The following is a 13,767-nucleotide window of genomic DNA, read 5'->3' as shown; positions in this document are numbered from 1 at the left end:
TGCGTTTTTCAATAAGACTGACATTTATTGATGTGTATAACTTATTGTATCCTTTTTTGGGTAAACACTCGACTTTGCTTAATAATAATGAAAAAGATATGGATATTACAATAAACTTATATGTTGACAACCTTTGCAGATTTAACGTAGTGCGTAGAGTAATAAAAAAAACATTTAAAGTTGATATAGAATGGTGGTACTATTGTAAAGATACTACTAAACCAGAGTGACTGTAGAGTTTAGGCGGCACGATGTTTTTGTATGTCTCACACAAGGTTTTTGTTACATTATAACAAAATACTGACACCGATCGCGCAAAAACATATAAAACGATACATCTTATCTCACCGTGAACACAAATCAACATCACTTCTGGATGACACAAACAAGATTTAAACACAAAACTGTTTATTTGTGTTCAGTGATTTATTTTGTTTCTGTAATTTGTTACAATAAACGTTGTGTGAGATATAACAAAACATAAATCGTGGTGTCTAATTGAAACTCGAGTCTGTAGTCACTTTGGTTTGATAGTACATAGTCACGGAGAATCTTAGGACAATTGGTGGCTAGGATATTGGCCTACTATAAAAAATTAAAAGTTTACGATTCTGAATAAAAGTTAGCTTCATCAACCAACAGTGCAGTAAAAATAGGCATCGGTATTTTGACGACTGACAACCATCTTCATCTGGAAATGAGGCCATGACCCTAAAAATGGCCACGACACGAAGCCTAAGGTGATATAAGCGTTAACCCCCGGAGATTTTGAATATTCACTCAGGTATGATATACGGTATAACGATCATGTTATGTAACGGCTGATGCGAGTTGTAGAGTTGAACGGTATAAGTATGGATAGTTCAGACGTTACACTCTAGTACTCACACTCTCATACTCTCGTACGGGATCGTTCAGGTCCAAGTCGGGAATTAGTCACGACTGAGAAGATATTTCGGCTTGCCAGAATCACCTATCCGAGTGCTTCTGGATGTTTAATTCTCACTTTAAATATACTTCCAATACAATGGAATTTACATGTGCGAGCGATTTTTAAAAGGCTTGGTGAAAACAAATACCAATCCCTTAAACTAACTAAGTGAAGTTCTGAAGCCGTGCGAACTATTTAAGTAGAGCGTCGTTTGCCTGTAATTACAACCGGATTATCGCGTAAAGATTTAATCGCTTCATCGTTCAAATAAGATTCCGGTATCCATGAATTGTCTGAACTTGGATACCCCTCCCATTTCACTAAATATTCCAAAATACCGTTTTTGTGCCGTCCGCGTAAAATCTTATCAATGCGATAATATGTATCGTCCCCTGCAGGTTCATTTTCTCCTGCTAAACTATCACTGTCATAATCAATAGGTACTCGTGAAGACGGCTTATTTCGTCTACGTCGATATCTATATCGATTATCGTTCGAGTGCCGAATCGAAGCGCTTACAGAAGCCGAGTCGTTATTTTGACTTTCTGCCCTTACAGAAGACGAGTCGCTATTTCGACTTTCTGTGCTATCGGTTTCTGTTGATGGTGACGTGGGCGTAGGCAAACGGCGAGGAGGAACGAAACCACCCGAATTTTGTGGTGATTGCGTGTCCGTGTCCGTGTCACCGAGATCGACATCCGGGGTACTACCTTCTAAGGACGTAGATCGGAGTGAACCCTTCTTTAGTCTGTTATGGTGTACTAATTTAGGATATAACTTTCCCGAATGAACGTATCGCAATCGATAATTGAGTGGCGGTATGAAATCAGCTATTTGATATGGACCCCTATAATATTTGTGAAACTTTCCCTGGTTTCACTGCTGGGTTATATAAATAAACTATATCCCCTATTGTGAATTCGTGTTGCACAACGTTCCCTAATTTCAAAATGATTAACAGCGCATGAAAGCAGAGTGTCTAATCGAAAGATCTGACAGTGACAATAAAAGGAAAGTCGATGGTTTCAATAGCCACCATGGAAGATCCAAGTATGTTGCCACCATTGGGACAATGCCAGAATTTGAGTCCTAGCTTGATTAGCCACCTATAAGCAGGACTAGCCATCTGGCCACTATAAATGTAACCCTGCTGAATGATGAAAAAAGACTCCCCCAACAACCAGAAAAAATGGGGCCAGTGTTATCAAACGCACGCTGGGTGCGTTACATTGTTGTAGGAAAATGTTGTCATCAAGCAAACTCGTGACTTTTGCAGAATCGAAATTCAATAAATATTAATATATCGTTAAATTTTCCTCTTTCCCTTCCCTGTGAAAGTAAGATGGATTATCAAAGCTAAAATGATGAGTCGGGCCAATGAAAATAGGTGTCTCATCATCCAATAGACGAGTACAAAAACTTCAATTAATGTCACATTATACCAGTTAGAGTTCCCGACTGTATTGTTTAAATGTAATTTTCTCTGTATAACAATATACGGTTGTTCCCATGCCACTGATTATGAGAAAACTATATTTGTACTATTCGTGAAATCAATGGTACGGATCACTGAAGTTTACAGTTGTCACAGCTGCGTCACTATCGACAGTTTTGGTGAAGTCCAGTCGTCCATGCATTTTCTTTGACACTTCATTATCTGTAGAGATTAGAACATATGGTGTTTCGCCCATCTCCATGATTTTCACCGCTAACTTTGCCGTCAAAATGCTGGCAAACCCCATTCTTTGGTGTTCACGCAATGTGTTTGTCATACCGATGTCATCAAACTCTTTCACAGACGACCAAGACACAATATCACCATTCTTGTAAATCCCAAGGCTATGGCTGTGCTTAATAATGCTCGAAATGTCAGATACACTTCGTCGGTATTCCACACCATGTTCTTTCATTAAACCAGCATGTTTTTCTTGTACCGGTGCACAAGAATACCCACTAGGCAACTGCATTTTTGATATCTTCAATGTTGCTTCCTTGCATTTGTCACCCAGAACATATACGTGGCGTGTAGTTTGCACACCCTTGTTCACCTTGAAATGTAACCTACATGATTCCTCAATGATGTTAATATGTGACAACGCAGTCATCACAAAAAGAACAGGGTCACTGCTCCAGTCAACTACATCTGGGTCTACCAGAAGAGACTTCAACTTTTCGTAATTAGTTGAGTGACACGAGTATGACTTGCCAGCTTGGTTGCGGAAATGTCCAAGACAACACACAACACTGGTGACATTGCCCACGTGTTTATTGTCGGTATAAATAGAGATATGTGGCCAAACGTTGTTTGATCTATAGCTGCTCTTTAGGAGTCGACAGATTGGTAAGCTAGATGAAGGCCATTTTTCCATTGCTTTCAGGAGTGAAGGGATTTCAGAGCAACTTGTTAGATATGCCATTTCTGTTATAAAAATGAAGACCTAAAATATAAGATGCGTAGAGGGCGCAATCTACATTCAAACAGATACAAAACAAGTTCAACTTTTAAAATACAGTACTTGTTAAAATGTGTATCAACCAGATGATTTAAAATTCAAAAAGTTTTATATATTACCACTTTTAATTATGTTCATGATTACCTGTCCAGATTTCCCAGGATCATTTGCTTTGTACGTCCTTATCATGGTATCAAGAGAAATCATATCCCACAAATGACTTTAGGGAACAATCAGTTTTTACGGCCGGGTGACTTTTTGTTCGTGTTGTACTTAAAAATAGTGACTGTGACCCCCCCCCTGCAATTCATCCACAAAACAATCCAACCCCCTCTGACAAATAAAAAACACACTGACACCCCCCCCCCCCCAATCTGTTGACAAGAAACATTCTTTTTGTTCTTGCAAAAGACACTCTATTCTCAAAGCATAATACCACACACTGGCTGCATAGTTAATTTTAAATGTTACATTTTCAGTAATTTTAAGTGTGTATCTGGTAAATTGCTAACCAAAATCCATTGCTTCACATGTATAAAACTCTTTAGATAGGAACACTACGAGAAGTATGATTGTCTGTTCACGGACATACAAAATATTCATGGTTTAGTACCCAAAAGTTCTAGGATATCTCTTAGATCGAGTGAACTATTACCATATATTAATTCAGCTAATTGTCAAGTACATTATTATAAATGGAGATAATATACTTGTAAACCCATGTCAATAACTGTCACACATAATGATATACTTGCATCATATAATGAATTGTTTGCATCATATAAAGATATGTTCAACATATTGTTTTCTTTAGACTTAAGACAGCTGCGGCTTTCCATAAACTTACATGTACACGTATTGACTAGTTTGCACTCCTCAAGGCACTTGTTTGTCCTGTTCATAATTGTTCAGTTTAATCATGCCACTGACTCAAAACTCTCCTCCCTTCATTGACCAAACTGCTAATTTTAACCAAAATGTTTTGAAAAGGTTTTGAATAATGAAATGTGATAAATGTCATTGATTTCAAAATAGAAATTTAAAAATGTCATAAAAAAGTTTTCTGTACTACAGCAGTTTCCGATGTAGATGTCGGCTAATCGTTCATTGCTATTTTACATTCGTTGTTTGCCTGAACTGACCTTCGTGGTATATGTTTACGTTTTTATCCACATCGCATCCTCTATCGGATTTTAATCAGATTTCCTTAGACTGTGTCTACTGCCAACATCTGCTAGCCATTGCTAACTTACAGAGCACAACTCGCTTCTAACCTCCCTGAATTGAATTTGATATGAGAGAAATGACCGAAATGTGTTACCACCAACAGTACAGTGTAAGCAGTGTTGACGATAACATACTACACATTAAAATCATGTAGTATCGACGGTTCCGACCATCTCCCCTCACCTCCATGATCTGTTCATGTCTCTTCCGAAGTTCCGTGGTGTATTGTGCTGAAGCACAGGCACTTGTTTCCCGAGATATGTATCAGAACATTTCTATCAGAATACAATAAAATATCGATAATATTGACGTATTTAGGAAGCCTCCAGTATTTACATGGGGGGGGGGGGCGGAGGAAATCGCACACGGTCTGTTAAGAAAAACATGACCCCCCATGACATTTGCATATACTGAACGTAATCAATATTACCATTATATGTATACATACAAATTAAATGATTTTGACTCTGTATTAGAAAGCCATATTGGATTGTATCAAGACGAAAATGGATATGCACATGTATGTCACAGAACACTGTGCTAATACCAACTTTGAATGAGATCTGTTCAAGCATGTCTGAGTTATGGCTTTGGACATGGAAAATTCGCAAACAAAATGGCTGCGAGGCAGCCATATTGGATCGTATCACGACAACAATGAATATGCGCATATGCACATGTATGTCATAGAACACTGTCCTAATACCAAATTTGAACGAGATCTGTTCAAGCACCCTTTGTCTGAGTTTAATGGCTTTGGACATGGAAAATTTGCAAACAAAATGGCTGCCAGGCAGCCATATCGGATTGTATCACGATGAAAATGGATATGCACATGTATGTCATAGAACACTGTGCTAATACCAACTTTGAATGAGATCTGTTCAAGCATGTCTGAGTTATGGCTTTGGACATGGAAAATTCGCAAACAAAATGGCTGCCAGGCAGCCATATCGGATTGTATCATGACGAAAATGGATATGCACATATATGTCATAGAACACTGTGCTAATACCAACTTTGAATGAGATCTGTTCACACATGTCTGAGTTATGGCTTTGGACAGGGAAAATTCGCAAACAAAATGGCTATATTGGATCATATCATAAAACAAATTGAGGTGCATATGTATGCCATAGGCTTTCTAGTCAATTGGACCCCTCGTCAATTGGACCCTAGTCAATTGGACCCCTAACCAAATGAACCCTCGTCGTAACCAATGTAAGTTGTTCAGGGATATTTGACACAATCCAGAAACATTATCATTAAGAAATAGATAGCACAAATACGAGTGTAGTCTGTTTGCAGTTTGGGTGTGGGAAAGGTATCCACTGTAACATTAACAAGAGTAAAGTGTAGAACGAAAGAAGTCTTGCACTGGAGTCTTGCGAACCATGCATCCATGTGGGTTAAACGAACTACAGATACACGGTGTGCATTAAATAAGACCAAACTTTTATCAACGAAGCAATGAAATTCACCACGAGTTGCAATTGATAAATTTCCCTGCCTCAGGCATAGTCCCTACACTCGGCAAGGGTTCATTTGGTTAGGGGTCCAATTGACTTGGGTCCAATTGACCTGTTTCCTGCCATTGTATGTTACCCCTATACCAAGTTTGAAAAAATCGGTCCAGGCATCTCCAAGAAACAGCTGCGGATGGACGCACGGACGCACGGACGCACGGACAGACGGAACCCAATCCATAAGTCCCGCCCGGACTTCGTCCGGCGGGGACTAATAATGCAAAATATGACCCTCCCCTAAGAACATGTTTGTAAAATGTGACCCCCCCCCCGATTCCTCCCCCCCCTTGTAAATACTGAAGGCTCCCTTAGCCAATTACTCTTGTTTCTATGAATGATCGCGCAAGTCCACTCACCGCGCAATGACTTGCGCGATCATAGAAAGTGTAATTTTACCTCTTTCACATACTGTACAGTTGGCTAAATACACCAATATTATCGATATTTTATTATATTCTGATACATATCGCGGGGAACAAGTGCCTCTGTGCTGAGAGACTGCAAAAGGAAAAATCGACGAGAATGAGCCGTCTAGCGTCTATAGCTAGCAAGCTAGAATGCGATTCACTTCGTCCCATTTTCAACTCGCCCCAATTTCAACTCGCCCCATTTTCAACTCGCTCCATTTTTAACTCGTCCCATTTTCAACTCGCCCCAACAACACTAGGAAACGTTTATAAATCTAAACGATACATGGACTCGAAGTACGGAGACCGAAACATTTACATGATTTTACCTACGTAGCCAGTTGAAGCGTAGCAAATGTAACATTTCGTAGCAGAAAGTGGTGTGGGTTTTGGCTAAGTGTTTGGTAGATCTAGAACTTATACTAGCACAACAACTTTCCTCAGTCATGGAATATCACTTTTCACATTAGGACTTAATGTTTACAACCCAAATAAGAAATAATAATGATAATAACCAGCGAGAATATTAGTGACTGACACGCTTACGACTTCCGCGCGTACGGGTTTTGGAGACGTGTCTCCTCTCCCTAGTTAACGCAACTAAGTATTGTAGTATGTATGTGTTTACAGCGCAAGTGGTACTTCATTAGTGGAATACGAGATACCACAGACACTCCAAACTGAGTACTACTAGCTTCGATTTCATATATGCACAGGTAAATTATATTGTGAAGAGTTGGGGCGAGTTGAAAATGAGTTGAGTGGGACGAGTTGACCCGTCACCAGCAAGCTACCTACCACTGATATTCAGGAAAGCCTGGGCTTGAACTTCTACTCTTTGGCTCGCAATCGCTTGTGTCCACGTCACGTTTGGAGAAGGTATGAGAGACAAATTGGTTCAGGGGTCAAGTGGGCCCTCTAACGTTGCGCTCATCTGTAAGCCATTACCTGAAGCACAGGGTCGAGGAGGAAGATATATTTAAAAAAAAAAATATTTTCCGAATTTCTAATATTATTTTTTATTTTTCTATATATTTCAAATCAAGTTTTGAATATTACCTTTAATACTTTCCAGACCGTTATCACTATCTGTTCACTTATGTCAATCCTATTATCCAAGCAACTACGTGTTCCTGTGTACTAGTATCCCATTTATAGACAAGCTAAGTCTTTGTTTTGACATGTTTTATACATACATGTATAGACCCTCCACACATGTATCCATTTCATAGGTGAGCAAAATGTTAGCTTCCATGCGTTTTGCACTTAATATGTATGTATTTACAGAGCAGCAAAAAATTTGTTTCAAACACATGTGAAGATGACGGACAAATGTCTCAAGTTAAAATAATCTTGATTTAATCTTCATTCCAGGTACAATTTCACGTTCTACTGCATTTTAAGTTGATAACACAATGAAACTGATGAATAAGACGACTGAAGGAAAACAACATGCATGGTGGATGGTGGATGCCACATTTGATATCAATCTATGGTTTGTAGATTGAATGACAAGTGTATTTTTAATGTAATTCAACCATTAATATCAAGTTATGAGTTCCCAATATTGTTAAATGCTGGCACTCCCCTTACATTCTCTACCCTTGGACATAATAAAAACCTCTCTCAACATTTTCAAAAGATGCTTAAAAAACTTACATCTTTCAGAGAGCATTTTCATAACTCTAAGTTCCACTGAACATTGTTTAACTTTGGACATTTGGTGCTGTATAAGTTTGTTAGATAGATAGATAGATAGATAGCTAGATATAGATAGATAGATAGATAGATAGATAGATAGATAAATAGATAAATAGATAGATAGATAAATAGATAGATAGATAGATAGATAAATAGATAGATAGATAAATAGATAGATAGATAAATAAATAGATAGATAAATAGATAGATAGATAAATAGATAGATAGATAGATAAATAGATAGATAGATAAATAGATAGATAGATAAATAGATAGATAGATAGATAGATAAATAAATAGATAGATAAATAAATAGATAGATAGATAGATAAATAGATAGATAGATAGATAGATAAATAGATAGATAGATAGATAAATAGATAGATAGATAGATAGATAAATAAATAGATAGATAGATAGATAAATAGATAGATAAATAGATAGATAGATAGATAAATAAATAGATAGATATGGGTTGTCGCAAACTGCTTTGGTCACCAATAATGATGAACAATTCCGATTCTAGTAAATTGCTTGACCAATACAAGAACATAAGAATGATTATTGAATGACTCCATGTCATTATTTAAAAATACAATGACAGAACCCCATGACATGTGACGTACTTAGGGTATTTGCATGAGTTGCTTGCAGTGTTCTCTGCACCCATACTTTCATTAGCATAGGGAGTGAAGAACAGCAGGAAACACTGCAAGCAAGAGTGCAAATACCCCCCCCCCCCCCACCCCGCGAGTATCCATACTGGAACTCACATAGCATGGGTTCTGTTATTGTATTGCATATATTTATCTGAAACAGCAAATTTCCATAACAAATCATTAAAATCAGGCCATTTCGTGTGTAGCGAACAATCGCACCCTCATTTGCATGCTGGTATGCAATTATGTTTTTGGTATCGAACAGCAGTGAAAATAACAATAGTATGCATGCACATCAGTGCAAGTAATCTGGTACATAATTATGTAATACCACCTAAAACTGGTTTATTAACATTAAAGTTATTGTTCCATAACATTCAGAAAATAGTCTATTTCATTCATATCAAAACAACAACTGTTTTATTATTTACACACAATAACTATTGTTTATGATACGTTTTGCCTGAAAGTGATAGACAGTATCATCTCACTAAAACTATGTATGGTACTCAAAACAATGATGAGTATATATAGAATAATGAGAGCACCTGTAGACAATGGGGTTTAACCTTCAAAGCAAGAATATTTTTATATTTCGTGAAGGGAGGACAGTCGACTGGTAATACCATGTTTACCACCCTGGTATAATGTTCCTGTGTTATTATTTTACACCTGATATGAATACTAAAAGAGAGTGAAATCATTTTACTTCAGTGTTACGGGTTTTACAATTGGTTAGTTAGGTAGAACACTAAAGTTAAACTGTCAGCAAGTCTGCACTCATCTTCAGAACTTATAATTTCTTGTTCGCTCTATTTTTAAAGGTAATCATTCTATACTTTGGTACATGCATGAATTGCACGGAAAAAAACCTGAAGGGATGTAAAATGGTTGGTGTAAATTAAAAGGTAAAGCATTAATATTAATTGTCTTTGTCTTTGTCTTTGTCTTTTTCTTTTTCCATCTTTTGACTCAATTCATCCATGCCTTCTCTAATTTCTTTGGCAAATGTTCTTGTAAATGATGACAATCTATCTGATTCATCTTGAGGTTGATCTTCAAGACTCCTAAGTATTTCTGAGTCACGGATCTTGTCTACACCTTTGTGTACACCATCTTCACCTGTACATGTAAAACAGGACAAAAAAGTCAACGCTTGAATAAAGGGAACAGTAACCTGTTAGTCTACATGTCTCTGTGTGGTATTGTCTGAATGTGGAAAGGTAAGAACCTTTCTGAAAACCTGGACACCCAAATGTGGGCCTGGTTTATATTAGATTGAAAATTTGTCATTTGTTAGTATTCCTAATGCTATTCATTTTCACTAAACAGGAATTGTAGCAAGTGATTAAACGTGTGTACACATAGATGAATATTCATCTATGGACATACATAAGGCAGTGCAACCCTTCTAACATTTTCTTTAGTTTCAAATCACAGCAATGCCATTTGTGTAGTACGATCCATTCAATTACTAAAAGCAATTCTTTCACACCAATACCCACATGTTCTCACTGTGACATCTACAACACATATCACTCATACAACTGATGTACACTAACCCATTCATTGACATCGTTGCTTACATTAGTTTTGTTGTTGTAATTTGGCAATTCTTAGGATTTAGCAGTTAAAATACAAACACATTAAGTAGAAGACATGCTTTAATATATGATGTTATCATTTTGACAGTAACTGAGTAAGTTTGAATAAAACCTTTTGAAATTATATGCAATGATGGCATGATTTTTCTCTATATACATTTGTATGTACTATAAATTGTGATAATCTGAGGCAGTCACTATCACATACAGATATTTTATAGCCACATGTATGAAACACTGGAATTTGGCTTCACAAGATGCTCCCTAGGAAAAGGACCGATACAAAAACACGATAAAACTGTAACAAAAAGGACATTGAATTTATGATAAAAATGAAGAATTATGACATCAGATTCGGAACTTTTACATACACACATGACATTCTTATCTGACCATCTGTGTATATTCTAGAAGTCCCATAACATGATTTATCCTGGAAGGGAGCTTCTTTTCATTGATTTTCTTAAAATTTGGATGATGCCTTATAACTTTCTGATGTTGATTGTTGATTGTATCTGCATACAGATACAATGCTAGCCAAGATACTTGCCTATCTGACTCGCATACTGGGTGTTGTTCTGGTGAACAACAGTTTCAAGCCACATACCCAAGTCTGTGGGCTAAAATACGATGCAAGAAAACTTAACACTGTGTACTGTACACTGACCTATTTCCTTTGCTTTTATATAAGAATATGCTGTCAGCTGAGCAAGTCTTCTAATGACCCATGTTTCTGAAAGCTGCAAAATGAAAAACAAATTAGGTTGTTTCAACTATCAATGTCGTCGGTAAAATGTGCCATGTTATGGCGCCCTCACCCATCAGCCTACCACTCTCACTAATGAGGGTGGAATAACATGATGTATCGAGCAGTCTGTTGTCATTGTTACAGATTTCCTGAAAAGCTTGCATTTTCAGTCTCTGCCAGATATTACATTCATGTGATATTGAAATAAACAGCATTTTGATGACACTGAATCATTTGAGATCTGTCATACCATCTGTTCTGATAATAACTTCATCCTTACTAGTATGGTGAATTAAGTACCGGTATCACTTTTTTTTCCAGTCAGTGGATCCTATTCAAATCCAATAATCAAAGACTGCAAAAACAAATTGCTCAATTGTTGTTCTACATCCTCTTAACAGAAAACACTGCACTGGTGTAATTTACTCACCCTCTCAACCAACTGAGGATGATTGGCAATATACCTGAAAAGACATAAAGAAATAACTTTATAAGGTATATCTGACAGTTGATAGTAGAGGTGTCTGATAGTGACATGTACATTGGTGACAAGAAACTACAGAACAAGTTGGTTTAAAAAAAAAATTAATTTAATTTTTCGTATTAGTTTTGAACTCAGAGCATAAATAGTTTACCAAGTATATTTGGGCTAAATCACTCAGCTTTCTTCAGAATGAGTGTATGTGACTAGTGAAGCATGTGTTCTATAATCAGAGTTTTTTTTTTATCTCTCTACAAGCTTCTCTTTCCCATGAGCAATTCTGCAGTGTGGACAGCAGAGTATGGTGGTGAGGGAGGGAGTATCAAAAAAACAAACTTATGTGTGCTCATATCGACCTTGAAAAAACCATTGTCAATGTATACCAGATCTGATGTACTGCTACAATGAGAACATGTTTGTTTGTGTGTGTGTGTGTATGTGTTACTGTCTGTCTGTCTGTCTGTCTGTCTGTGCGTGCATGTATGTATGTATGTATGTATGTATGTATGTATGTATGTATGTATGTATGTATGTATGTATGTATGTATGTATGTATATATATGTGTGTGTGTGTATGTATGTATGTATGTATGTATGTATGTATGTATGTATGTATGTATGTATGTATCTATGTATGTATGTGTGTGTTTATTTACCTATTCATTTCTATATGTTTTTATTTTATATATTAATCCTCTTTTGAGTTCCAAATTACTCTGTCTGTTAGTCTAGTGCTATCCATGGCATCTCTCTGAGACTGAGATGATTTGATACCACTGGACTGCTAGATCTAGACTATCTGTCTGCAAGGACTATCAAACAGTCTGACTCCCTTCTACATCGGAGATGGAAATGGGATCGGACAACGTCAGAACCGAACCGACTTATTCCGTCTGTATAAGCAGGATTACAGCATTACAACAAACGTACGTGCACTGAGAATATATCCATGGTGTAGCATATATACAACGTAGTCATGATATTGTAACCATATGTACCAACAACAGTCACTTGTGAGCTGCTATTCTATTCCATAATGGCGTACATGAGATTTTTCAAAATTGCATGCAAACACCGGTGACGGTATTTTTTGAATATTCGTAATACTTAATATTTTTAACGGCTTTATTTTTGTATTATGACCATCCCTGAATAGAATATACCACTACTAGTTTACAAAGTACATACTATACACAGTAGTAGTAGTACTACTACTAGCTGACAAGTGACCGTGTGTGTACTAGATCGACCAACGTTACATCACGTTACTGACGACGACATACCTGGAAGGAGTGACTGACAACATAACCACGTACAATGACGCTAATGGACACACATAAAGCTAACTCACCTAAGGATTGTGCGTAAAACCATCTTAGGTTACCTGTGGAAAGTCATGTTTGTCAAAAAGAATTATATATACAGCCACTGAACAGCTACGTGCGCCAGGCTTCAGTCCTTGTGCTAACTTAAAGTGCTACTACGGAATAAACACAAATTCAGACACTTACGCAACATCGGATTCAGGTTGAGATCCGATGCGATTCGCCAGAATATTTGTGAACAAAGTGATATACAGATAATTAAATGTAAGTGAAAAGGTAAAGGGGGAAGTCCTTTAATATGGAGGGATATGATTATTTATTGAGGCGAACAGGCCGGGATATATCTCAGAATTTAGAACATCTCAAATCTTCATATGTATCTGATGCTAACTTTGTTATATTAGCTTCCAAGCCAAGTGAACAAGTGGGTAAGGCAGTGAACAAATCCAACATATCAAATAATAAAATGAACACTGACACATTTGAACACAACATAATCAAGGCTTTCATTTTAGGCAAACTTCAGCAATCGACCCTATGGTCTATATGCTTCAACTCTTTAAGTATACGTGTGTTATTACATGCATGCACACCTTGACCTTTGACTGCGTGAGAAGTCGCCAGTGTAGTATGAGGGCGCAATAACAATAACAACATCAAGTTTTGTTGGCGCTGCGGCGTCCTGCATGCCCCCGATGGTTGTCT

The 13,767-nt window shown here is 37.1% G+C and overlaps 2 protein-coding genes across 2 annotated transcripts; both read right to left on the bottom strand.

The window, feature by feature from the left end:
* Positions 1-2,484: 2,484 nt before the first annotated feature.
* Positions 2,485-3,348, bottom strand: LOC144444783 (uncharacterized). Its single transcript, XM_078134321.1, has one exon. The coding sequence runs from the start codon at positions 3,346-3,348 to the stop codon at positions 2,485-2,487; it is 864 nt and encodes a 287-aa protein (XP_077990447.1).
* Positions 3,349-9,277: 5,929 nt separating this feature from the next.
* Positions 9,278-13,217, bottom strand: LOC144453594 (protein NCBP2AS2 homolog). The gene is made up of 4 exons (XM_078144918.1): positions 13,089-13,217; positions 11,687-11,720; positions 11,176-11,248; positions 9,278-10,026 (listed from the first exon to the last, which is right to left on the bottom strand). Exons 1-4 carry the CDS (start codon positions 13,109-13,111, stop codon positions 9,827-9,829), a joined length of 330 nt encoding a protein of 109 aa, XP_078001044.1. The 5' UTR covers positions 13,112-13,217; the 3' UTR covers positions 9,278-9,826.
* Positions 13,218-13,767: the final 550 nt, after the last annotated feature.

Source organism: Glandiceps talaboti, chromosome 2, assembly GCF_964340395.1.
Source record: "Glandiceps talaboti chromosome 2, keGlaTala1.1, whole genome shotgun sequence".
NCBI classification, from domain to species: domain Eukaryota; kingdom Metazoa; phylum Hemichordata; class Enteropneusta; family Spengelidae; genus Glandiceps; species Glandiceps talaboti.
Note: the sequence above shows the minus strand (reverse complement) of the source record. Positions and strands in the feature narration are given on the sequence as shown.